Source organism: Botrytis porri (genome assembly GCF_014898465.1).
Source record: "Botrytis porri strain MUCL 3234 chromosome Unknown BPOR_007, whole genome shotgun sequence".
NCBI lineage: Eukaryota > Fungi > Ascomycota > Leotiomycetes > Helotiales > Sclerotiniaceae > Botrytis > Botrytis porri.
The window spans coordinates 1,179,254-1,206,929 of record NW_024066081.1 but is presented as its reverse complement, the minus strand read 5'-3'; the positions used below and the strand labels follow the sequence as shown (position 1 = coordinate 1,206,929).

The 27,676-nt window shown below is 42.4% G+C and overlaps 6 protein-coding genes across 6 annotated transcripts; 2 read left to right on the top strand and 4 right to left on the bottom strand.

The window, feature by feature from the left end:
• Positions 1 to 6,517: 6,517 nt before the first annotated feature.
• Positions 6,518 to 10,771, top strand: EAF01_005689 (uncharacterized protein; the record flags this gene model as incomplete). The annotated part of the gene is made up of 3 exons (XM_038913943.1): positions 6,518 to 6,762; positions 6,816 to 9,670; positions 9,717 to 10,771. The coding sequence occupies 3 exons, from the start codon at positions 6,518 to 6,520 to the stop codon at positions 10,769 to 10,771; spliced, it is 4,155 nt and encodes a 1,384-aa protein (XP_038770392.1).
• Positions 10,772 to 12,559: 1,788 nt separating this feature from the next.
• On the top strand, positions 12,560 to 14,928 carry EAF01_005688 (uncharacterized protein; the record flags this gene model as incomplete). Its single annotated transcript, XM_038913942.1, has 4 exons — positions 12,560 to 12,938; positions 13,004 to 14,275; positions 14,398 to 14,649; positions 14,729 to 14,928. 4 exons carry the CDS (start codon positions 12,560 to 12,562, stop codon positions 14,926 to 14,928), a joined length of 2,103 nt encoding a protein of 700 aa, XP_038770391.1.
• A 1,495-nt stretch (positions 14,929 to 16,423) lies between these two features.
• EAF01_005687 (uncharacterized protein) lies at positions 16,424 to 17,008 on the bottom strand (the record flags this gene model as incomplete). The annotated part of the gene is made up of 1 exon (XM_038913941.1): positions 16,424 to 17,008. The coding sequence occupies one exon, from the start codon at positions 17,006 to 17,008 to the stop codon at positions 16,424 to 16,426; it is 585 nt and encodes a 194-aa protein (XP_038770390.1).
• Positions 17,009 to 17,068: 60 nt separating this feature from the next.
• EAF01_005686 (uncharacterized protein) lies at positions 17,069 to 17,386 on the bottom strand (the record flags this gene model as incomplete). The annotated part of the gene is made up of 1 exon (XM_038913940.1): positions 17,069 to 17,386. One exon carries the CDS (start codon positions 17,384 to 17,386, stop codon positions 17,069 to 17,071), a length of 318 nt encoding a protein of 105 aa, XP_038770389.1.
• Positions 17,387 to 21,719: 4,333 nt separating this feature from the next.
• On the bottom strand, positions 21,720 to 22,476 carry EAF01_005685 (uncharacterized protein; the record flags this gene model as incomplete). The annotated part of the gene is made up of 2 exons (XM_038913939.1): positions 21,720 to 22,310; positions 22,369 to 22,476. 2 exons carry the CDS (start codon positions 22,474 to 22,476, stop codon positions 21,720 to 21,722), a joined length of 699 nt encoding a protein of 232 aa, XP_038770388.1.
• Positions 22,477 to 25,827: 3,351 nt separating this feature from the next.
• On the bottom strand, positions 25,828 to 27,055 carry EAF01_005684 (uncharacterized protein; the record flags this gene model as incomplete). The annotated part of the gene is made up of 2 exons (XM_038913938.1): positions 25,828 to 26,990; positions 27,040 to 27,055. The coding sequence occupies 2 exons, from the start codon at positions 27,053 to 27,055 to the stop codon at positions 25,828 to 25,830; spliced, it is 1,179 nt and encodes a 392-aa protein (XP_038770387.1).
• Between the last annotated feature and the right edge of the window lie 621 nt (positions 27,056 to 27,676).

The window sequence follows — 27,676 nt, the reverse complement described above, 5'->3', positions numbered from 1 at the left end:
AATCGGAAATGTGCAAGCCCACGTTCTATAAAGAAGTCATGAATGATATTATTGTATGCGTAACTATAGGCTTCACTTGAGCATTGAATCAAAGATGGAAGATAGGAAGATGAAGGGGGAAATTCTTCATGGTGAATTTGGCATTGCAAGTTGGGAGGTCAGCTCGAAGACTACCAAGTTTGCAGTGATGAAGGATCGCGCTTGAGCTGAAAACTTGGCTGGGATCTAGCAGCGGTAGTTGAGAGAGATGAAGAAGGGATTCCAGGACTATCGGCGTGGAGTGGAGAATCGAGGAAAATTGGCCTCCGAGGAAATGATTGGAGGGCCTTCGGGAGATAAAGGTTTGATTGAGCACCTGGACTGTGGTAATGAGAGGAGCAGAGTACCTGTTGCAATTTGCAGGACAAATTTTCTGCCTTGGTGAAGTAGGACTATGTAAACGAGGTTTACAGGTCCCAAAATCCAAGGATGTCAGGTCTCGACCTTGCGTTCCAAAATTCTAACGACTTCTCCTAAAAATCTCAATGATGTTTGGTGGAATCTGATGAACAGCTGGCACATGCTGATGTGTATGTGTGACAGTGACGAGATACTTTTCAGAACATGCATCTGAGTATCCAGTTCATTCACTTGAACCAACTCATTTGTACTACCGGGTGTCCCCGTACCTTGTCTATTTTGCATCCTAGAATTTGATCTTTGTGCTTCCAACACCTCTACCTTTGATTTACCTTGCGCTCCTACGGGTACGTGGCTTTTTGAAGACTCCGTAATAATGTATAGTCTGGTATCGTCATTGTATCGGACAAGTACCTAGATGTATCCCTCAACAAATTCACCCACGGACTTACCCTCAACCCGCAAGAAATCTCCGAGAGAAACAGTGGTTGTAAATGTGACGTTGAGTTCTCAAATTGAGGCTCGAAGAACCAGGATACTTTAATCTAAATCCTAATAGTCTATCGGGCCGGTTGATCGGAAAATGCTACATTGAGGGTAGAAAAAAGCAATTCATTCTCGTTCGGAGGAACTTCCCTCTTAATATCTTTCAACTGTAGATACTACCACAGAGTTCTTCAACACAGAAATATACAGGTACAGTGCAATGAAGCAGGTACAAAATTTTAGTGTGAGTGCAAGGAAAAGGTATTGGTGGATGTATTGCATGGCAACCGCTTTCCCTAATGCCGAGGTGGAGAAATATATATTTGCATGAAGCGAACGAACGGGAGTTGGGAGTTATCGTGCTGCACGGACACGGTTACTCAAACGGTTATCCTCAATTTCGGAGGAGCCGCTGGTTGGTGTACACATATAAAGAGGGCAAGGGAGGAAGAAATGGTCCCTGTTATGGTGGTAAGTTGCTTTTGAAAAGAGAAGGCAAGAGATTCCGAGGTTGTAATTTATGGTATGTTTTGTTTTTGATTATTGGAGCGATATATTGAAGAAAGTCCTTGAAGATCTCTCCACGGAGGTAATGGACATTGAAGAAAGTGATACAAGATGAAGACATGCATGTACCAAAACATGAATGAGTGTCGTCACAAGCGCTATTCCAAACACCCGGCAGTTTTGGTGATATTCGAATGTACGAAGTCTGGATGCAGAGTCCAAGAGAATAGAACGAGGTGATTTGATGGATGAAAGACATTCTTCCTGATGTTTCATCCATTCTTTTCATGTTCGGGATTTCCCTCCCAAGGTCAGGAAACTTAAGAAAGAAAAGGAAAGCTTAACCAACCACTCTGTAATTCCTTCTCAGATCCTTTCCTCGTGTCGGTCAACTATTGGAGCAAGAAGACAAAAATCAAGATCTCTGTACCTCAAGCCAAGGACCAACTAATTCGTGAAGCTGGTGGAGAGAAAGCGCAACAAAAGCAATCGAGATCCATCATCCGTCTGTGTATGTCCATTGGTTCGTACGAATAGCGAATGAAAGGAGGATAAGTTTCCAGCACAAGATTGCATTGTCGGTGCACAGTAATGCATGTGGAAGATCTGGTATGTGTGATATACATCTTGAGAAGTTTTGATAACGATCATTGATGGCACGTAAGCCAGAACCTTGCACGTGCCTTGGCAGTTGGCACATGGATGGATCATGGATGGATGGTATTGTTAGAAACAATAGACTTCATCATGTCAATCTAGGGATTTTATGAAACCTTGTCCTAGACTTTAGTGCTGAACGTTGGTTATAAAAGAGATGAACAAAGTTCCAAATTGGTTGGTGCTTGAACCGTCAAAGAGCTATTCGAGAAAATCAAGTGTGTTTCATGTTTATGTTTTCCTAATCTCAAGCTTTTGATTTGTCTACGAGATACTACTGTACAAATCATGGTCACAATACTCACCTTCAGATTGCCATGCTTGCTGACATATACTTTCGTACCATACCATACGATCAATCCACATAATACTCTGCACTCCACTCTTGATGCACCCCGGGGAATCGCATGTTTTCAGCATACCTACTTACAGGATGTGATGCCCAACATATCACACCATCACTATGCAGTACCTGAAGCTGCACGGCCGGGGAAAAGATTTTCTTGTGCCTGTCGTGCGTGCTCTGTGCTGTGTGCAGTGATGGAAGTGTGACTTGGAATACATAGGTACTTCCAAGATAGATATTCCGAGCCTGTGCCTAGGGCTCAATAAATTATCTCCCTAAATTATTTCCTAAGGGTGTAATAAAAATCTAATTTGTCTAGATTGAACGGTTCAACCTCACTTGACAAAGTTTGGTAACACCGTTACTAGGTGGATGTTAGAAGGAGAGACATGTACGGAGTATTAATAACCTAGAAGACTAAGAGGGATATAGGCAAGTCTCGAGTCTTCCGGCTTCTCGAATCGAAATGATTGAGGCTGGCGGTCATCTATCGAGATTCAAGACTCCACCTATTGTCTTTGTCTTTGAAATACACGCAGTAGCTTGCGAAAAACTTGGTTAGACATATCGATGCGATCCAAAGGCCCGGGTCTGATGAAATGTCGATAGGGGGGTTGAAAGAGAGATAGCGGGTACGCTCGGGAATCCCGATACCCCACGAGTTTGTTATTTGGACTGAGGATTTACTACCTTGGAGCTTGTATGTATGTATATCGTTGTAAAGTTTATTGTTAAGAAAGATAGGATAGTTGGAATTTTGAATCCTCAAGTCTCGGGGCCGTTATAGTTCATTATATCATCCTCGTGCCAAAAGGTAATGCAGCCCCGAAGCTAGATGCACATGCCACATAATGATAAACTACATAAGGACTAAACTGGTTTCTTAGCAGCAAGCACGGGTATATGGAGAGTGGAAGTTTCCGAGTCTTATCCGTTGAATGCGAAACTTTGGATGCTTTGGTAACGAAAAAACCACATTTGGAGCAATTCTAAACTGTCCGGGAAGGGCCATTAGAAATGAAAGGTATGTCTCCGTACTAGACCAAGACCTATTCGTGTTAGACTGCAGAGACAATTTTATGTGAAGACCATTTGCTTTTATGATGCTGGGCTCTGTAAGTTATAATTGTGATCAACATATTAACCGGGTTTTCAATCCCAATATGTCTTTGGTATGTGATATTGGGTTGAAGAACTTTTGATGTGCTGGTAAGGTTGTTCTTTTAGCCTGTAAGTGTTGATGGCTACACCTATGGAGGAGTGAAATAGGAAGACATTGTGTGAGTACCGACATGGATAGAGTGGTAGAGTGGTAAAGAGACAATTGACTGGTAGATATACAGAATTCTGGCTGGAAGTCCAACGGGTTGACCTTTGATTGAAATTGCCAACTCAACCAATCGATTGGATATTGAGCTTACAATTAGGTTTGTACTCGAACAATACTCTCAGTCAACCTTGTCGACGGATGGTCTCCGAAAGCCTGTAAAGGTTGTGACTTTGAGGGTTGTATACATGATAATTGGCTTATGTTGGTAAGACGGTAGATATGAATTTGCCAGGTATGAGATTATTCCTATTGATCCTCAACCAATCGATGATGTTAAAATATTTGCAGCTTGGTGAGTTTGGTACCCTTATCAATTTACTTCCAGTTCGTATTGTTTTGGAATCTTGATGCCGAATATCTTCCAAGATTCTTCCATTGTATTCGAGATGGTGTAGCTTTTACTCTGGAGTACTCGGTACGAATGTCATGAACTCCTAAGTGGTGTGTATTATAACTACAACCAATTCGTATCGCAATCTCCTTAGAGTTTTTCCCATCTCTTTTGGTGATATGACATACCCAGTGACAGATCCCCGATGCCCACTATAATTGAAATAAAAATAAATAATACATCTTCTAAGTGGAAAACCAAATGGAGTTGCTAATTACCTACCTCTGGACAGATGAGATGGTGATCAAAGCATCAAAGCGACGCAGCGAGTACTCAGTCTTCGTACCGGTATATCGATTCCTGTCTGTACCCAACACCCAGTGGCAAATCATACCCAGATGAATATGAGATGCCTTTAAATAGGCAATAACATGGAAATCTTATACTCGTTCAAGCCAACTGTCTCGCTAGGTACTGAGTTCTAGATGCTTTTGACATTAAGAAAACGTGAACGGAAGACGGGAGACTAGACGTAGTCGAGAAATGTGCTCCGTATCCTCTACCACACAGACAGATCTTGCATTTTCTCAGGGCAAGTTTACACTCGAGAATGCATATCATTGGAACCCAAGCTCTATTGCACCTCGGCTTGAATGATCTTTTCTGCAGTTCTACCCGGACAAAGCAAAGAAAAGGGAAAGAAGATGCAACAAAAGAAAAGAGACGGAAAACATCGCATCTATAATTTTCAATTGGTTGTAACGACTAAATTTCCGGCGCAAATGATGTTCCAAGCCCCTGACTGGACGCCTCACCAAAATATCCACTTCAATTTCCTCAATATGAAATCCCCGCCACTATCCCATGCATATTCTACTAAACCATATTAATCCATAGTCTGATCTATCTACTAATCATCTTGACTTGCAGTTTTATATCGAAATCCTTGCATAACATTTTGATCCCATCAAACCTTTCAAGAACCAATCCTAGCTAGTCAATCAATCAGGGGACGCAAGAGTCAAGACCATCAACCTCAGTCAAGTTGAAGGGTCCCTTCAGATTGGCCCTGGGCTAAATTCTTAACTTTCTGACCTATGGAGCTCCGAAACTTCTACGAAAGTATGTGCCTTGACGGTTGCTGCTACCCATGGATTGAATATCCACAGGGCATATCCATATCCATAACTGAAGCGTAGGGTATAGTCCGTGTGTTCTTGAATCTCGTGAATCTTCACTTCCTTCACTTTCCTTCTTGCTTGTATATACAATATTTGAGGTTCGATTCAAACCGATACGGCAGTATCGTTAGGTCTCTATTGCTCCGACTCTCGTGTATCTGTTTGGTTTCAGAGTGGGACGACTCCAATAGGACTGGAGGAAAAGAACACAACCGAAAAGGTGGAAGCAGAAGACTTTCCATCATCGTTACACATTTACTTTTGACGTCGCGCAACCAGATATACGGTGTGAGTATTTCTTGTACCTTGGTACTATCCCGCAGCCATACTACCAACCCGAGCTCTCGAAACAAGATGTCTGAGAAGATGTAGTGGTAGCTTGGAAAACATGCGATTGCCATGAAGCAATGCTAATTGATGTCTTTCTCCAGCAACAGAACTCCAGAGTCACCAGAAATTCAACGTCGCCCCTCATTACTTTCATCTTTTTTTTTGTCTCAAGCCCCAAAACCTGGCGTACCTCAAACATCTGAGGCTGAAGTGTATTCGACATGAACTACTAGTCCTAAAAATTCTGTCATAAGCAGTGAAGCAAGGAAACTACGGGACGGAACCAACTGTTATGGAATAAATGCCTGATCAACATATTGCAACAGATATATACGCATGTTGATCGATGTCTTAAAAAGGTATGCGCCGAGGATTTGTCCGTTTGGTATATGGGAGTTGAAAGATTTATTCGTTGGATCAACTTTGTCTTCCAATCCATACTAATGGGCCATTTTCAATTTAGTATCATTATTTGGAAACAATTATACTTTTCTTTGCTTTTTTTCCATTTCATAGGTATTCACTTAAGCAAGCTGAGTTCGGGCACATTAAGAGCAGTTCTCAAGATTCGTCCCATTTAAAGCTTCATATAGCCTCGAAACAAGGTATCCTGGACCTGGTCAAACATCACGTCTAATTGATTACATTTTATCAAAGCGACCCCTTTACAATTTGAAAGCTACGCCGTCTCGAAACTATTTCAATTATCCCCACAAGGATCTCGAGTTTCCCCATACTCCATACAAAGCTTATAGTATCTCGTGAATATACCCAAGGATTACCCGAGCTTTGATCAAGTCAAGTGAATATTGGAAAACACACCATCGAAAAAGCATCAGTTTTCTTAATGCAGTAATTCACTAGATTCAAAGGTGGTTCATGGATGTCCAAGTTTGATCGAAGTCTTGTTCTTTTCTCCTTCCCAAGAATAGACAAACGCATCGTCAATCATGATGAGGGACAATGGATGGGAAACTGAAGATGAGTTTGCGGTGGCAGCTCAATACCACCTCCCTCCTCCAACAGATACACCTTACAGAACACCAGCGCCATCTATTCGCTCAAATCGATCAAACCGCTCAAGACGTTCTTCGAGACAAAAATCGGTATCTCCAGGGCCATCTTCTTCGCCACCACCGCTCCCTCAAGGAGAGAAGCGAATGAGTTGTTCTCTTGACGTTACCAATGATGAAACGTAAGAAGCAAAATGATCCTCGGTGCTAAGTTGAATACTGATAGGATAAACAGGATTTCTATTCTCGACCCAAGACGATTTACACCGACTTTGCACGCTAATTTGGTTGCTGAAATTTTAACCTTACGTAGGGACCAGGAAGAGAAAATCAGAACGATTGAGAGTTTGGAGGAGGCACTTCATGATACTCGTGGAGAACATGAATCTTTACAAGATCGTCTTGCAGACACGTCAAAGGAAAGTCGTACTTTGAAACGTCAACTGGCTTTATTAGAAGGTGGGACCTCGTCTGCTTTATCTGAATTAGCAAAGGAGCGAGATGAAGCAGTCGAAACTACTTCAGAGATGCGCCGCCGATTGGAGACCGTTCAGAAGAAACTCAAAAGTCGAGATGAGGAAGTGGATCGCGTACAAAATCTTTGGGCAAATGACAAGGACAATTGGGATGAAGAGAGGAGAAAGTTGGAAGTAAAGATTCACGTTTCTGAAAACAGACTTAAGACAGTCTTGGATGAGGTCGCCGCATATGAAGCCAGTCGTTCAAGGAACCAACCACAAGTAACCAACCCAGAAGATAAAGACACTGGAAACGAGAGTGATGGTGGTAGTGTTCGAACAATGAGTTTAACCAACAGTTTACGCTTCTCGATGCTCAATGGGCCCAATGGATATGGGGTCACTAAAGGAAATGGTTTGAGCCTTGCCGATGAATTAGATCTCGACGAAAGCGAGACTGATTATGACGGTGGACGTGACAGTCTCATGTCATCCCCAGAGAAGCATCACCGAACTCAAAGTCGTGAAAGTATCCTATTCCGCACTCACCGTAGGAACCAGAGTGGCGACAGTATGAAGCGACCTGGAAGCATTACCCGAGGTAAATCATTACTCAACCAAACCGTCCTCGAGAGGTTAGAAGGACGTATTTCAGAGGATGATGAGGTTGCACCTAAACCAACATTTCAATACGTCGACACTGGCATTCAGTACTCCCCTCCACCATCGCCAAAACTTTCGCCAGTAATTGAAATAGTTTCTGTTATTGAGCCAACAGCGATAGCTGAGCCAGAGATTTCCCACAAATTTGAGGAAGAGCCATCGGTTGAGATATCGAGTAAAGACTGGGAAGTTGGAGCGAACCAGCGAAGGAAGCGTGTGTATACAAATCCTCCTTTGGTCATCGAGCCTCCTAAGAGTTCTCCTATGATATCTTCGGCATCACAAACTGTCGATGAACCTCTCAGCCCCCCGCGAACACCTGTTTTCTCAACCCGAGCTCCACAACCACCACCTTCTCAGTTCATGCCTATTAAAGAGGAGAATAAGATGACATCTGCGTCCACACAGACAGAAGCCGAAGCCGAATCCCGCGAAACACCACCAACATCCACCAAACGTATTCCACCACAAATACCCATTCCATTGATTCAATTGCATCCGCCTTCCTCAGCTCCAGCAACCCCTCGGCAGTCTTTGTTGCCGCAATTCTCGAAAGATGTAGGCTGTCAGGTTTCAATCTCAGCACCCTCTTCAACAAGATCGATGGCTGTACAAACGGAAGAGATCAGGGTCGCTCAACGCTTGAATACTCTTCCAGCTCATCTTCACCCATCTATTATATCGTCTAGCCCTCCATCGCCCGATCTGAAACCCGATGGTCTTCAGTTCTCGCCAATTCCAGATACACTTCCTCCCAAGAATCCCCGTCGCCAAAGCAGTCAACGCAGTATAACAACGCTCCCATCATCGCCACCTTTAATGGAGACAAGAGATGCATATCCGGGTAATAATGACGATGGGCCTTTGGCAAAGGACAGAGGACAGATTAGAAGATCTCATCGCGTCAGTAGTCTCTTCGCAGGCTTCGATGGTGCAAGCTCTGATGAGGTTGATGAATTTGATGATGGTGATGTTAGCGATAATGATTTCAGAACCGCACTTTCTGCTCCAAACGCAACAAAGAAGGATGATAAAAACATGTCACAAGTCTCCAGATCAATTCCACAAAAGATAGAAACCCCCAATATCTTATCTATCAAAATTCCTTCCAATCTAGATGATGAAGAAGATGATCAATTCGATGACGAAATATTGGAGTTGCCACCTAGGACGTCCAACAAAGCCGCTCGCACTCTTGGCCATCCTTTACCAATTATTTCAATGGCTAAACCAGCTCAATTGCATCGTTCAGCTCTTATTCAGAGTGGTGTGAATGCTCACCGTCCCCGACCTGGTAGCTCTGGGGCGATCGAGGAGGTTGCACCCCCATTTCCGATACCTACTAGAGCAAGCTCTCGGAGACCTGGAGCTGCTGCTAGTGCACCCAGCGATGGTAATAGAAGTCCCAGCCACGGCAGAGGATCAAAGCCTTATCGATCTGGTAGTGTTAGCCGAAGTGGCAGTGTTAGAAAAGTTCGATCCGCTGCTGCTATCACGAGGGGTAGGCGTGCTCCACGACGTTCCGAAAGCAGATCACCACCCATGTCACCAACTCTAGAGCCCGAGAGTCCTGGCTTGCCACCGCTCCCACATAACGATATCACGACGCCGCGATTTTCGAGGGATAATGGTAGCGGTCGTTACAGGATGCATAGACAGCAATCATCGACCACAAACACCGCGTTTACTACGAACACTGCTGGATCCTCGGTCATTACTGATACACAAGGTACCAACCAAGCCACAAGTGTAGTAGATGCTATTGCCCAGACAATGGTTGGAGAGTGGATGTTCAAGTACGTTAGAAGACGCAAGTCCTTCGGAATGTCTGATCAAGATGGGGATAATGCTACCAACGGCGCTCGTCACAGGCGATGGGTTTGGCTCGCGCCTTATGAACGAGCTGTCATGTGGAGCAGTAAACAGCCCACATCTGGATCTGCATTGTTGGGCAAAACTGGAAGGAAATGTAAGTTAAGAAATATTCTGTTCTCTAGTTATACTAACTTTAATAGTGACAATTCAATCCGTGTTGGATGTCAAAGATGACAATGCACCACCGAAGGGATCTGGAGGAGTTTTTAATCGTTCGATCCTCATCCTTACACCAGCACGTGCCCTCAAGTTTACTGCTATTTCACGAGAACGACATTATGTCTGGCTTACTGCTCTATCCTTCCTCGCACATTCGTCACAGGCTGTACCCGATGTTATCGCACCCCATCCTGCACAAACCTTGTCTGCCAAAGCTCCTCCACTACCCGACTTCCAGAAGCCCGGTCGTATGCAAAAAACACACAAAATTCGAGACTCGATCAAGGTTGCGAAGGGGAAAAATGCTTTTAATCGTACTGGTCCTGCATCAAATTATTCATCTTCTCAACAAACCGATACAAACACGAGCGTTCGCGACAATGAATCGTTTCATACGAATTCACACTCGGTACGCTCTGACCCTGCAGAGGCACCCGTCGTACCCCGCTTTTCCGAAAGAGGAATGGGTGGTCATGGCAGGAAGCGCAGTAACACTGGCTCACATATACCACCTCCTCTCTCTTTCCGAGGTTTCAGTGCTGGTCATGTACCAACTAATAGCACTGCAGGTATGAGTGACAGAACAACAGGCTCCTCCGAGAATCACAGCTCTTATTCTCAGCCTTCTTCGGTGACAGGATACAATGGACCTAGTAGTCGCTCATCTATTCGTACATCTGATGCCAGTGCACGTCCAGGAGTTGTTGTAAATAACTTCTTCGATGCAGTAGGAACAATGCGAATGGAAGCTTTTATTTCTCCACTAGGTGTTAGGAGATTTGATGATTTTCCCGACGAACAAGACGAAATGGATATGATCAGTTTGCAGCGTCGACGCAGCAGAGATGGAAGCAGAAGAAATAGAAATAAGGAATCTTTTGGTGTTAGTCGAGGTGGCTTTGGTGGGAGAGCAATTGAAGATTGGTACAGCGGAAGTAGAACTGCTGGAGAAGAAGAATGTGGCCATCATGAGTTGGAAGAAAAATCGGAAAGACATGGAAGAGACTCTAGAGATGATCCTTTCAGCAATTTTTGATCTTGTCACTCAGACAGGCAAATCACACTATCGGGTTGTATCTTTTTAAACGATACTACCTATACATTCATTACATTTTCTTGAGTTTGGGATAGGACGGGGTAGGAACGGCTTGGTCTGGTCTGGTGGATCGGGTGGAAAGGGATGATTTTGACAAGGCTTGGCGGAGGGAAACCAGCTGGAACCTTGAGGAGCATCAGGAGATTATGGTAGGAAGGAAATGGCCATTTCTGGAGCTGGGGATTTTTTTGTCAAAGAAGTGGGAACAACAGGCTCGCGCCAACACAACAGATATCACCTCGATTGATATCGATGGGATGCATTTACCAGTAACGTTTTTGTATATTCTACAATTTTCTGCTAGTCAGCAGGCTTTCCTTTTTTTCTCTTTTCTTACTTTCTCGTATTTAGCTACTTTTGTCTTTTCTGTTTTTGATAGGAACTACACTTTTGTTGGATATCCTCTGCGCTTGGTGTTGAAGTGGGAGGATAATCGTATACCCCTTTCTTGGCTTTCGTTGTTTTTTAGCTACGGCTTTGCTTGGGATGCTTACAGTACTCCCTGTTCTATTCTAAAAGTTAGGGGTGGGTGGATGTATTTTCTTGGAATATGGAGAGAGGTGTGGAGAGCAGTGAAGAGGGGTGAAGTGGAATGTTATGACAGAGGATAAAATAGGTGCTGGGGATGGTGGGAGGAAGGTGGGGGACAAAGTAGATAGATCAATACACATGAGATGGTATTGTGAGAGTCTCGATAGAGAGAAGTATTATACAATCTCTACATAAAATAAATGTACATTGATCTTGTTCTCCTATGTGAAATACAATGCATAGATCCACTGTGTGATTTCTTGATTCGCCTCCCATAAAATCAGTTTTGTCTCAAGCCATTTTTTTGTTGAACAGCGCCAAGATGAATACCACCTGAAATGTTGGTTCTCATTCAATTTAGCAATTAAAAGTGCAGCCTGTATATTTGCCCGAGTAAGCACTTTATTTTTACTTAAAAGAATGAAAGGAGAGCTTCGCAATGAATCCTTATAAGAATATATATGTAGATTCGAGCTAGGAAACCATCTAAAGTAGGTAAGTGTAAGCTAATACATCACTGCTGACTCATCATCATCATCCACTCACCCAGAAACAAGCCTTGGACCGAGCTTACAAATTACTGGGGAAAGCTAACTCGGCTAATAGAGTTCAGAGCTTATTAGATGCGGGGATCTACGAGATCTCAGTCGGAGCAATGATCATTGATTTACCTACTTAGGAGTCTTCTCCCCTATAAGCAGCATATTCACTAAGCTATTTGGAGGTATAGCCATCAGTCCGATGCTATCCGTTGCGATACCGAAATGAGAAGGTGCGTGGTAGGTAGGAGGTGAGATTTAGGTGTATGTACTGGTGAGTGTGAGAGAGATAAGTAGGTTTTGTTTTGTTTCTGATGTCACTTTGATGTCACTATCTTTTTCTTTTTCTTTCAGCTTGAAAATTGATGCTTGATACTTGACTTGGGGATTTGCTGGAAACACTGGAACTTCTGATCCATACAGCGACTATTGACTTTGAATTGCTCAAAGTGGTTTAGATATCTGGGATAAATTCGTACAATATTTGAGAGTGTATTATAAGGTACCGTACGAGTGTACCTAGACACAAGAGACAAAGTTTGTGTAGCTTGAGATCAGAAATACGACAATCATACATTCAATCGTCAGTATGCCTCCATTCACCCTCAATTCCCTATACCATCGATTTAGTACCTAATCAATCAATCCGCAGATCAAAATGCCCCTTCATCCCCAAGACGAAGTGCAATATCAATCTCTCTCCGATCCTCAAACCTTCTGGGCAAAACAAGCTTCCCAATTACACTGGCATAAACCACCAACTCAAATCATAACTGAGAAAACTAAGACGCTCAAATCAGGTACTTCGCATAAACATTGGGAATGGTTTGGGGATGGAGAAATAAATACTTGTTATAATTGTGTGGATAGACATTTTTTGGCGGGAAATGGAGATGAAACGGCGATTATATGGGATAGTCCTGTCACAGGATGTAAGGAGAAAATTAGCTATAAACAGTTGTTGAAGGAGGTGGAAGTTTTCGCGGGGGTTTTGAGAGAGGAGGGGGTGGGGGTGGGGGATGTTGTTTTGGTTTATAGTAAGTTTCAAGGACATACATATGGAATTGAATTATTTGAAGAAACAGTAGCTAATCATTTACAGTGCCCATGATTCCCGCAGCTCTCATTGGTACCCTCGCAATATCTCGTCTCGGTGCCATTCATGCTGTCGTTTTTGGGGGATTTGCTCCAGCAAGCTTAGCACAACGGATGGAAGCCTCTAAACCAGTAGCTATTCTCACAGCCTCTTGTGGAATCGATGGAACCAAACCTCCTCTATCATATCAACCGTTCATCCGAGAAGCCATTGCTCTCTCATCCCATAAACCCAATAAAACTATTATATGGCAACGCGAACAATTACGATGGGATAATCCCAATAAGGAAAATGGAGAGAGGAATTGGCAAAGATTAGTCAAAAGTGCTGGTTCCAGAGGAGTGAAAGCAGATTGTGTACCTATAAAGAGTACAGATGGTCTCTACATCATCTATACATCTGGAACAACAGGTTTACCTAAAGGTGTATTACGAGAAGCGGGTGGTCACGCGGTCGGACTAAATCTATCTATACGTTATGTATTTGGTATTCATGGACCTGGAGATGTAATGTTTTGCGCATCGGATATTGGGTGGGTAGTTGGCCACTCATATATCTTATACGCACCACTCTTAGCTGGTGCCACGACTGTTCTTTTCGAAGGAAAACCAGTAGGAACACCAAACGCGGGAACTTTTTGGAGAATCATTGATGAATATAAAGTCAATACTCTCTTTACGGCACCAACAGCACTTCGAGCTATCCGTCACGATGATCCGGAAAATAAGTTGTTCAAGGAAATTGGAGAAAAAGGTGGACTCAAGAATTTCCGTGCGTTATTCCTTGCTGGTGAAAGAAGTGAACTGAGTATCGTCACCATGTATCAAGAGCTTCTCACAAAATACGCGGTAAAGGGTGCTAGTGTAATTGATAATTGGTGGTCATCTGAATCAGGAAGTCCTATGACTGGAATTGCTCTGTCACCTCAAAGCGCATCATCACGTACTTCTACTCATGAAATCACACTGATTCTGCCCATTAAGCCTGGGAGTGCTGGGAAACCTCTCCCAGGATTCGATGTCCGCATCGTAGATGATACTGGCAAGGAAGTTCCCCGTGGGACGATGGGGAATATAGTTCTTGGGATTCCCCTAGCGCCTACGGGATTCAGAACACTGTGGAATGATGAAGAGCGATTCTATAAGGGATATATGAAGCGGTTTGATGGAAAATGGATTGATACGGGAGATGCGGGTGTTATAGATGAAGGGGGCTGGGTGAGTGTTATGAGTCGCAGTGATGACATTATTAATGTGGCAGCTCATCGATTCAGTACTGGTTCGTCTCTTTTTTCTTTCGATCGTTCGTCTTGCTTCTTTCAATTGTTTTCTTTTTGCTTTCATATTATCTGATTCGCTTCCTCCTAAAATGTTTCTATCAACAAAGCTAATACCACAAAGGTGCAATCGAACAAGCAATCTCAACTCATCCCCTGATAACAGAATGCTGCGTAGTCGGTATCCCTGATCCTCTCAAAGGCCATATGCCATTTGCATTCATCACACTTTCCACGCCTACACATCCTGCATCCGCAATCCCTCATGCAGATCTGGAGAAAGAAATTCAGGGACTAGTGAGGAAACAAATCGGAGCTATTGCTAATTTGGGGGGAATTATTCAGGGGAGAAATATGATTCCTAAGACGAGGAGTGGTGAGTTTTTTTTTGTTCTTGAATTTGGAAAGAAGATGGGTTGTGGGTTTGAGATGGGACTAATGAGATGGGTTTTTAGGTAAAACTTTAAGGAGAGTTCTGAGAGAATTGTTGGAAAATGAATATCGCGGGGAGGGAGGAAAGAGTATTAATGTTCCGGCGACGATTGAAGATGAGAGTGTTATTGAGATTGCGAGGGGAAAGGTTAGACAGTATTTTGAGAGGAAGGGGAGGGGGGATGGAGGGGTACAGAAGGAAATTGAGAGGGCGAAGTTGTAGAGTTGGGCTTGATGGTTGTGTTATTGTATTGTTGTATTTATTGATGAGATACAGTGAGAGTAGTTTTTAATAGGCGTTTTTATCGGGGATACAAGATGTAATTCACGAAACTGTTTATATGGCTACTGGGAACTATGCATAGTATGATATGGTATAGTTACTAAATTTATCTATAGTGACTAATTAACATTCTCATCTAGAAGAAACATGCTTAACAGCACAGCAAACAAAATAGGAGAAACCCTAACCTAAAACCAAATCCTAAGCGAATCTTCGGCTCTTTACAGACTGATCTAAGGGAGGTATGAGAGGGGATGCGATGAAATGAGAGAGGATGAGAGGGGAATATTCATCTCTTTATTTGGGGGGTTTATATAATAAATATGTGGAAGTGGAGAATTGGGAGAGAGATGGGATAGAGTTGATGGAATGGATGGAGGTAATTAATACTCGATGTTCAATGTTTAGTTATGAGGAGACATAACAAATAGTATACATGACAGCCTAGCCTACAATAGAAAGATTTTTATAAAGCGAAGAAAGATACAACTCCCATACGTTTCTACAGTACCTTCTGTAGTAGAAGAAAGGATTGTATATAGATCGTTTCTATACTCCTTCTCTTCCATCCCATCTCACCACTTGCAGTTGAAGAATGATTCTTTTATCCGCCTTCCTTCCTTGGACTAGTTTTTAGATAGATTTATCGGCTGGGAGTTCAGTTCTTTTAACCTTTTGGGGGGTTTCGCCTACAGAAGAAGTTTTTGTAAAGGGTAGGAAGGGTCTGTTCTATCAAGGCTGTTATCACCCCGGTGGTGATTATGCCGTTTCCATACTAGGTCTAATGCATTGATTGTTATTGTGTCCATCCTATCTTAGGTTCAGAGCTACGAGGGTTATGTACAATATGCTAGTGCGCTAGTGCACCTCGTGTGTAGATGTTATTCAGAACTCAATATAGATCTAATGACAAACATTTTATCTAAAAAGAGGGTCTAAATCTTGTTATAAAGCGCCGAGTACGAGGAGATTCCTAGGATTTCAAATATTGCTTTTGGAAGTTGTGAGCAGTTGATAAAATTATAATTAAATTTTCTTCTATCCCGTTTCCTAGCCACGGTGATTGTCGCTTTATAAAGTAAACATAATTAATCCTTCATCCACACTTCTAACACAATCAAGAATTCCTCAATACTCAAGCCTCAAGTCAAGACATCGACGACTATATGAGTCTCATTACCGAGAATATCAGCAAATCAATGCTGAGACATTTCGTTATTAGAAAGGAACACCGATAAATAGAGTGAAATGATGAATAAAGAGCAAAATTATGGCGTTTGATAAGATTCTGTTGCAAGCCCAGCAAACCAATTAAGTTCTGATACGTAGCTTGACAAATTTCTAGCCGAAGTAACTACACTAGCAAAACTTGAACTCTCATCACAAAGTTGAAGTTGAACTCCCGCAAATCGATCTGCAATCCAATCCATCCATATTATTTGAGAGCCTGTGATAGCAGGGGTATGTGAGGTTCCTGGGAGACGGAAAAGTTGGACGTGAGATGTGGGAGAGAGATCAAGTGCAGCCTCAAGTTTTTCATCGTGTTGTTAGAGTTGACCATTGGATCCTTATCGCCTTGGATTACGAGAAGAGGTCCAGAAATCCTGCGTCCTCCGTTTGCTGTCAGATTGTCGTATTCCAAAAGCCATTCATTGGATGCCCAGTCTGGTTTTAGTAACTTGCCATCAAGCGTGAGTAATATTGGTATGGTTATTGAGGAAGCGCAATCAAGCTTAATGATATTGTTGAATAGCTCTAGGCCTTCAGATGTAAAGAATTCATTGTAATCGAATTCGGGGTATAACACCGCAATTCCAGGAGCCATATTTGCAGCTATCAGGCTTCCAAAAGGCTCGGGGTTATCGAGAACACTTGTGGCGGGAGAGATGGCAATGGCACCGAGATAACCCGGAATGTTCGATACAGCATGTTTTTGAGCGACACACCAAGGAGCGACCCCTCCTTGACTATGTCCAAGCACAACGAACGACTCATACACTAGAAGAAGCGAAAAAATCATGGGCAATCGACTGGTTATTCTGGTCTTTGTCTACACCCAAACCTGCATAATCCGTGGCTACTAAGACTTGACCTTGAAGAACCAATTGGTAGGGAGCAATAGAATAGTTCCAGAGATTTTTGAATCTGGATGGAGCAGTCGAGACTGTGTTCCTGATGTACTATGAGCCCAGGCGACAATCTGGTCTCCGCCGTTCGCATCTAGACCAGGCAAATAAGGCCACAAGACATAGCCAGAAACAGGACGATGTTCTCCAGACAGACTCTCTGATACATAGATGAATCGTGATACCGCAGTACTAGGTGGAAGAGTATAGTTTTGTGACAAGTTTACATCTTCTTGCACTTTGATCGGTGTCCCCGGTTGAGCAGATGTCATGTCAATTCCAGATACTGAGTAAAATGCGGCATCTTCTTCAGCGCTGTGGGCCCATAGAGAGTGTTATTATTGAATGGCATCAGAGACATTCTTGGGGAACTCTGATAAAAGTGATTCGGCGATGTTGTTCACCTTTGCAATGACAAAGAATGGAACAGTGTGAACAAAGATGATGAAGGGAAGAGACATTTCATTCAGCGGGAAGACCCTTGAAGGTTCAGACAAGCCAACAGTTGTAAACTGTTATAATTGTTGAGTAATTTGCAGAAATGATAGGTCTATTGGTACCGTTTGTAAGAATCGAAAGGCGAGGTATAGATTCTACGTGGTAGGAAAGAATGATACCCTTCTCCTATCATATCCTATTTGATTGGTATTAGCGTCTTAACTAAGATTCTTGAAGACATTGTACCGAGTCTTCTACGTGTAACATAAGCGGGAAAAAACCATATTACAACGTATTGAGGCTAAAAGAAAGAGGCACGGCAAATTCTGTTTTACTCTATGAAACACGTATTAGGTATATATCTATACATCCGTGGATGTCCTACAACCCTACCGCATAAGGCACGGCACGGATGGAGAGAGTCCAAGAAATCTAGATAAAGTGCTGTTTGCATGGCTACTACACACCTAATCTAAACATCCCTGGATATATCGGATATTGATATATTCAATAGCATAAAATAACTAGACTCAACTAGCTGAATTGTGAATATTACCCCGCGGTCGATTTTGGGGATAGTGAGGAGTGCGGTCGGGTTTTCGTGTCTATATAGTTTGTGGATGTATAGATTCATATCGTCTAAAATTCCGCAATCATTATTTACCATCCATTATAACTTTCCACTTCTCACACACCTATATATACAACACAGCAATAGTAATAGTAAGTAGGCCTCAAACACCTTATACATATACCTATTAATCAATCTACTACATTTTATTATTTTATATTACAATGAAGTATCTCTCCTGAAGTCTACCGAATGCTCTTTCCTCTCTTCGCTTCCCTTCTCTCCCCTCTTTTCCATCATACGCCTATGCTTCATTTCTCGTCCCCTTTTACCGCTGTATTCAATCTCCCAAGGATATGACTAGATACATATACATAGCCACTGTTTTCATATATATCATATCATATACCGATCCTCATCCTCATCCTGACCCTACCTTTTACTCTCAAACCTGAATCTTTAAACCCACACATTGAACACATCAAATCATAAATAAATCTTCCCCCCCCTCATCTCTTCTCTCTTCTTTTTGATATACTATACAACTACCTCTCTCTGTAATGCTATTCGATTCGTTTTTATTTGATTTGTTTTGGATCAATCGATCTCGAATTACTTCGGTTTTGTTTTATAAAGTACAATCTCATCTTGTGGAGTTCAGTTCAGTTCAGACCAGTTCCGATCAGTTCCGATCAGTTCCGATCAGTTCAGATCAGATGGGTTTGATAATCGATAAGTTTAATCCAATCCAAATCGACTCGCCTCAGTTCAGCTTAATATACCCAAACACTCAAATACCCAAACACCCAAATAGATACATACATCTCCATGCAATAGAACAAATCACCTTTCCTACCCCTCCTTCCCCATCTCTCTTCTCATCCCCTCTTCTTCTCCTTCATTCCCACACGTACCAATCTAACGCACAAGTGAGTGTATGTATAACTCCTCGTTTTTGACCCCCAAAACCATTCTATACCTCGCTTCTCTCAATTTCCCATTCTCCCCTGGTTTACTCCACCCCATCCTGACCAATCCTAACCCATCATATCCTAATCCCTTTTCTTCCTCACTCCTTGGACTTTCCTCTAAATACATACATCTCTTCTCGCTTCTCCTTTTCCTCCCCCACTCCCTGGACTTCCCTCTATAATATATATATATATATATCTCATCTCTCTTTTCCCTTTCCTAATGCCCTTCCCTCTTCCCAGCATCTCAAGTTCCGTAAACCACCACATCCCTTTCTCCTCCCCCCTCTTCCAACAACCCACCTCCCAATATCCCAACTTCCCTATACATCCACAATCATATCACTCTCCCTCTTCTTTTCTTACCACCTCCAAATTTTTCAGTTTCATAATGATTCAACTTTCATATACTACCTAAACATCATATCCATATTCAAATCGCACCCACCCTTCTCCCATCGATAACTTTCCAATATTTCAACTTCTCCATGCCCCAACTTCCTCATACTACTTAAATACCATATCCATATCCATACCCCTCTCTTTTTCTTTCTATTTTCCACCTTCTCCCTCATCCCTTCTCCCTTTCGTCTAATTAGTTTATCTTCCCAGTTTCTTAACCTCCCTATACCACTCCATCCACATCCCTCTTCCATCTTCCCTATACCAACCCCTCAAAGACTCCCTGGCCTCCAAATCCACGTCCCAAGAAACCAATCAACCACCTTATCTCTCATCTCTCACTCCCACTCCTACAATCCCATCTCCCTTTCCCTTATTCCTCAATTCCCACCCTTCTCACATCCCCAAATCTCCTACTCCCACTTCTATAATCCCATCTTCCACTCCCATAATCTCCCAAATCCTTTCCCTTCCTGATCCCACAACTTCTACTTCCACTCTCACTTCCACTCCCACTCCTATGATTTCCCTCATCCCATCTCCCTTTCCCTTATTTCTCAATTCCCACCTTCTCACATCCCCAAATCTCCTACTCCCTCACCCCTCACCCCTCACCCCTCACCCCCAATCCCATACTTTCTCACCACCACCAAAATAAAAATAAAAACATGATAATAAAATATCAAAATAACCCCTACTTCCTACCATACTACCACACTACCACACTACAACACTCTTCATAACCCCTTTACTTACACACTACCACACTACCCACAACCCTGCTTCCTGCCACGCTACATTCGCCTTGACTTAACTTAACTCCCTAGTACGAAACCTAGAGGAGATTCTAGAGATATATAGGTATATACTATACTAACTAGCATATATCCTTTATTTAATACTAGTAGCAAATACAGAGCCACTTTCCAAAGGAAGAAAGAAGGAAAGAAGGCCCTCTCACTCACACTCACACTCATACTCACTCACTCACGACAACACACAAAATCACCCAAAAAAACCAACTAAACTTATTAAATTTTTTCAATATTTCAATTCCATTGATTCTCCATCCTATCCCATCTGTCCATTCCATCATTCCCAACTACACAATTCGCATTGTACGTAGCCAGTAACTAATTAGTGAATTCCATTCTCAAGTCCATCCTAGGTTTAGTGTAGACAATACACTCCACCACCCAACCCTATCCTACTCAAGAATCTTCCCACGCACCCAGTACGGTATATTTGTCAGCTCCAATCCTCCATTTCTCCACCCTCCATCCACTCTCAACCAATTCACAAATTCATTTCCTCCCCATCTCATCCCCTCTTCCTTTCAACATCCCTCGCATCTGCCAGGATTGAGTGAAGCATGAAAAATAAATTACATAAATGACTCAAGTAATACCCCAATCCCTTTGAAAAGACAAAAAACCAACCACCCAGCTCCCAAAAAGTGAAATCAAGGCAACCAAAGTTTTAGTTAGCAAGCATGATTTCGTAAACATTGCAATATCAATGCTTACTCCCATCACAACCAAAACTACCAAAACCATCAAGTATAACATGAACGTCATGAAAGCCCAGCCTTTGAAATATGCACAGATGACAATTCCATGTTACATGACTGAAATTGGAAAAGGGGAACATTTTCGTCATAAATGATGAGAGTGAAAAAGCAGAAAGAAGAAGAGTAAGAAGAGTAAAAAAAGGTCATATCAAGATCAAAATCCAAAAGAAGCACATGGCATTTAGGGGAAAAGATGATCGTCTCATTTGGAAATAAATCGCCATCTCGATTTCGTTGCGCCATAGACACCAAAAGTAAAGTTATCGTTTTAAAGCGTATTTAACAAATTCGAGAGGAAATTCTTTCCTAATATAATATGAAGTGACGTATGTGACTAAGGTGTCGATATTGAGATCGAATGGGGTTATTTTCCAAGAAAAAAATATTCATGAAAACGCCGTATGCCACTCTTTTTGGTACTCCATTCGCCGACCCAGCTAGGAATTTGATTGAGCAAACGCTGTCGAGGGAAGATGGTAGAGAGGTCTTGCTGAAAACGTAAAGGGGGGAAGAGTGAGGTTCATAAATTGCGGGTGTTAAAAAAAAAGAGGCATTGAGCCAAAGGAATGTCGTAAATGTCGTTGATAATCCATGCGAAAATAAAAAAGCTTTGAGCTCAAAACACATCTTGAAGTGTAAGGAGATGGAATTTCTCATAGAATAACACAAGGTCCCTTCTTCTTGGGGCGATATTTTCTGGATTCATCTCGAACCATTCCATTGTCCATGGTGTTAGCACGGGGACTCTTTCCAGTACCTGAAGCTGAAGATCTCTGCTGACGTTGTCTGCGAAGTTGTCGTACTACATCATAGAATGCTTTTTCGACATTAACACAATTCTTCGCTGATGCTTCAACGAATTCGCAGCCCAACTCTCGCGCCAATGCATGACCTTCTTGTGTAGATACCTCTCGTTCCGTAACTCTGTCGCATTTGTTTCCCACAAGCATGATCGGTACGGGTTCCGAAGGCGAGATAGGTGATATGGGGGAACCGGGATATATGGGAGAGGAGGATGATGATTCCTTCACTCGTTGAATTTGATTGTGAAATCTTTGAATGCGCGTAAAGGATGACCTCGATGAAATGCTGTAAACCAAAACGAAACCTTCACCATCACGAATCCATTGATCTCTCAAGGCAGTATATTCTTCTTGACCGGCCGTATCGAGGACTTCCAACATGCATGATTGACCGTCTATTGCGACTTGTTTTCGGTATGAATCTTCGATTGTAGGATCGTACTATGGCAAAGTAAGCATGTGATAACAATCAAACGAAATGGCAGGTGGGATAACTTACAGTCTCGACGAAATGTTGTAATGTTAATTGGATTGTCAAAGCAGTTTTACCCACACCTCCATCACCAAGTACCACCAATTTGTACAAGACCATTTGTTTGGAAGACATCTCTGAAGACGGAGCTTTGGCTTCTTTGTGACCTTCGTTTGTGACGTATCGAGGTTATATCGAGAACAAAGTATGAATTGGGAAGGAGACAAGACTATGAACTATGGACTATGAACTATTGAGTGGTATCGAGTGAAAGACAATAGGATGTAGACGGTAGACAGTAGAATTTCGACCTTGGACGTTAGACTGTGGACCATAGACTAGATCTGTTGAAGTAATAAATGAGGGAGGCAAGGTAAGTGGGTTGTTGGTATGTTGAGTGTAGTTTAGAAGAAAACTATTCGTCAAAAGATGCAAGATCCTTAATTCTTTTTGCTGTGCTGTGCTGTCTGACTGTCGGTGGGAAAGATAGATTTGGGTAGGTATGGGTTTACTTTGGTCCTGGGCTGCAAGTGGAGATTCCTTTCTGGTCTGGTCTGGTAGGTACTGGGCATAAAAAGAGAAGCTCGGACGTCTTTCCGCTTTATTACCATGGATGGTATTATGTGGGAATATATGATGTATTTATTATGTATGTGCGTTTATGTGCAATATATACCTATTCGGGTATATATCAAATACCGCCGGTGTGATGGGGTCTGATAGATTGATGGATTTTGATCGGGTCGAAAACCAGCCAGGGACCTAAGTAGATGAAGAGAAGTACAGAGTACGAAGTAGGTACCTAAGATCTTATATTATCACTCCCCCTCTAGTAGGTAAGAAGCAGTAATCACAAGCTGCCAAGGTAGAGAAAGAGGCCCGAATCAATCCTATTATATTTACACTCTTACACTTCACTCTAGTACACACTCAATCATACAATTTCACAGGTTGATTCATTGACGACGACGATGATGGTATATGAAGGCTGAGCTTAGTTGACCTCTTTTGCCGCTACCGTTATTTTTTTACAGGATTGCTTTTGATTTCTCTTGTTGAATAGGAAGCTACGGGTCGTATCAAGGGAACAGGAATAGGGTATGTTTCCTTTTGCTTGGATGAATAAAAATGAAGGGAATTATCTAATTCCAGTGCTTTTGTTCCCAATGCCAATGGGTGTTTTTCTTATTGCTGGTTTTTGGTTTGGATTTTGATCAAGGGTTCTCTTCCGTTTTGAATGAAGTGGAGTGATCATCGTAAGAGTAGCTCGAGAGTAGGTATGTAGACTGTATTATGTATGTAGGTAGTCTGGAGTCTGGAGTCTGCAGATACCTAGGTAGCTGGAGATACCTACTTATAATGGCCGAGACTGCGAGACTGCGAGATTGATGGGTTGGGATGATATTAGATATTAGACATTAGATTTCATTTTATTTTCCTACCTAGGTACTTTTCTTACTGCTGCTATTCACGACTTCCTCGCTCCCCTTACTCCCCTTAGCTAGTTATAACTATAGCTCACTAAAGAATTCTCCTTCTCATTCCACCGGAATCATAATCCCCTCCCATTAAAAGATCCATATATATACCTACCCAGTAGATCCTCACTCACTCCGCCATCCTCATCACAAACCCATTTCCCTTCCACACCCCCCACTATTACCGACAATAATGCACAATGAAGCTAGGTACCTACCTAGGTGAATACTGAGCCACGCTCTAGAATTTCTCATCCTCTGTACCAGATACTCTGTAGGTAATAGCTATGTATCAATCTGTACGTGTCTATTGATTTGCCGACGAATCGACTTGGACTTCGATTCGGATCTGCAGACAGTTAGGTAGTAGGTAGGGAATATGTGGGAAAAGCCGATATGATATGATCTGATTACTGGGTAGGCAATCTTGTTGCTTGCCGGTACCAGAGAATGGATGGATTGGATGGATGGATTGGATTTCTCAGCATAAAATCCAAGGTATCCTCGAGTATCCCAATCCCAACCCCAACAACTGAATGAAGTCGAATATGCAAGTGTAGAGGATGGGATGGGATGGGATGAAGAAAGTAGAGGTCTAATAGGTAGCCTATATACGACTTTGGATACATGCTGTTTTGATTACTGATATCCTATCATATCATTACTGGAGAATATAGAATACAAGTCTCGGGCAGAGAAGAGATTCAATATTATCATACTATATCCTCGAGTTCCTAAAAACCTTCCAGATTCCAACTACACCCCCTCCTCCCCCTCCTATATCCTCCACACGCAGAGAAGGAATACGTAGATTACGGCAGCGATCATCTAGAGCTCATTTCCTATTCTGATCATTTAGGTATTGATTGATGTGGGTTGATCTGGTTGAGGTTGAGGTTGATGTTGATCTAAATCCTCCATTGATTGATCAATTCATTCCGTCGGTCATTTAGTTAGGTATCCAATCACTTAATACCTAGGTATAATTGTACTGATCAATACTAATACAACATTTACTTAGTACCATACTGACCCATCCCCCCCCAATTTTTTAACCTACAACTGTCGGTATTTATTTAGTTCCTTTCTTTCTCTCTTTCTGCCTCTCCTCCAAAAAACTCCGGTAGCGAGAACCCCAATTTCCAAATCCCAAAGAACCCTCCCTCATCAATCTTGCGAATTGCGAAATGCGAATCGCTGAATTTCTAAGCCGAATTAAACTTAGAAATTCCACAAAGAATAAAAGAATGGGACGGATGAATGGCATGAACACACGCATAGATTAACATTTCCCAATGCCTTGGATTTGATCACCTAGGCACTCTACAGTTTACTAGGTAAACCTAGTTACCAAGATAAAGATGTTATGCCATGCCATACTATACTATGCTTTTATCAATGATTTGATATAGGTACCTAGGTACCTAGGTAGGTAGGTAGGTAGGTAGGTAGGTAGGTAGGTAGGTAGGTAGGTGCGAATTCATAACAAATCATCTATTTATCTATCTGCCGCTTTAAAATCCCCAGACTTCTTTGAGGAATTACCATTTCATCTTCTTCCCCTCCTGCAGTGCCACCAGAGATCATTCTCAACATACAAGCCACCCCTCGCTTTTCTCTTAAGAATATACTATTCGTACATACTACAATACATTATCACATGCACAAATTCTGCTATCCCACTCATGTAACATCCAATAACATTGTTGAATAGATTCATTGGTATTGAGATCGTCTATGAAATCTTTAAGAATAGGTAACCAGGTACCAAGATAGGATGATATAAGAACATATCCCTAGAAAAAAAAAAAAGATCATTGCCAATCATAAAATACCCCCCTTGAACACCCTACCACACCAGTTGTGAACCATCAAAATGGGGATCCGCCCCTCCTCCAAGTTTATAGAGGTGTGAAAGAAACCAAGTAAACCAAATCGTAACCAGACAGGTAACCTCCTATGTCAAAATCGCTTCCCAAATGAAATACATCTTGTCAAAGATGACCCTCTATTCCTTTACTTCATGTTGGTCTGAGAATACATCCCCTGGCGACTTTTTCGTTGCATCTTGTGTCATGGCTGATAAACTAGTGTCTGATTTTCGACCTGTGCCGGGAGGATCACTAAAAGGTCCTTGAGGTGTGATTGGTGTGCCATCTTCGATTAGAGTGATAGCATTAGAGTCTCGGGGAAATAATGATGACGGGACTCCTGTCGCTTTTGTAGGCTCGGGTGAAGTTGCTTTTGACAAGCTAGAATTCACTCGAATGACTTGTGGTTTTGTCATGGTCGCAGCACTAGCAGCATTCAAGAATGTACTACCTACAGAGAATGCTGGACTAGGTGGGTTTTCAGAGTATTTTTTAAAGTCGACGCTTGGAACTGGAGGTGTGATGCTACCACCAGATGAACTTCCTCCCGCTTTGTTGACACTGACAACAGCTGCTTTTCCTCGAATGACCGTCTGAGCTGGAACTGGTGAGACGATAGCTTGTTTTCCATATATAGTAGATGCCACACTATTTCGTGCGTACGAGTTTCGTTCACCAATACCACTAATTCCACTGTATGTTGAGTCACGTAGATCTCCTGGCATGAAGAAATGCTCTTGCTCATATCTTGGCGATCCAGATGAGTTTGATAAAGCAATTGGGATCGGAGGAACTGGAGGAACAAGAAGACCTGGAGTGGATGGATTGGATCTGTTGGTGACACCTGGAATGTATGCGATTTGAATGATGTTCGATGCTCGTGTAAGCACTGTGGATGCAATTGATCCAACGGTATGAGTAGACGCCCTTGCATCTCTTCGCATCGCGAAATCTTTCTCTACATTGGCTTGCTCTTGGTTCTCTATCCAATCATCTTGCTCGAATTGTTGTCGCTTCGTCTTGATGCAGAACCTCCATACGAGATAAGTAACCGCTGCGACAGCTAAGACTCCTCCGATAACTCCTCCTGCAATAGCGCCTACATTTGGACTGGATTTCGATGATGAAGACGAACTAACAGTCGTCGAAGGTGCAGCAGAAGAAGCGACACACACTGTCTGTTGACATGCTGTACAAGTTGGTGGGACGAGAGAACAAATCTCATTTTCGGCACAGCTCGGACATGCTGGACTGGCTCCATCGCATTCAACACATCGTCGAAAAAGAGTAGGGAAGGATGCTGCAATTGATTAGCAACAAATTGTTACCTCCCGAAGAATTTCACCTACATTCGTAATACGCCATCTCTTTCAATACCAATTGCGATAAATTGTCGTGCCGTGTTGAATGAATTGAGAGTGAAACAGTCAAGGTTGGTCTGGGACAAATCGAGGAAATCGAAAGATGTTGGTAATTGAAGGCTTGGCTTGTATATAGTTGCTGGTTAAAGACAACAGAAGAGAACCGGCTCGAGAAAGGCGAGTGGTGGGAAAATAAAATAAAATGTCGAATTGGGTATAAGCTATGAGAGCAATGGAATAAAAAATCGTAAAAGTAAAGATGAATTGATCGATACTCCAATGGTGATGGCCGGCGCTGAAAGAACGAGGTGAGACGATACGATACGGTCGCGATATGAATGAAGCTGGAAAGTAAAGCAGGCAAGATTTAAAACGAATGTTGGTTTGAGCGAACTCTTATTATTGCGGTCGTAAACAAGGTCGATTACGACTCCATCTACATTGACGACTGGAATCTAGACCGACGATGAGGGGAATTGAACGGTCGAACTGGTAGTCGTGATGATCATTTGCGATGAAAAGTGATGGTGTAGATGAGATTGGGTTGAATTGATGGAGATCAATCTATCATTAGTAATAAGTAGCACATTGCATGTTCGACGAGTAGTTGGTTAGGAATCAAAGA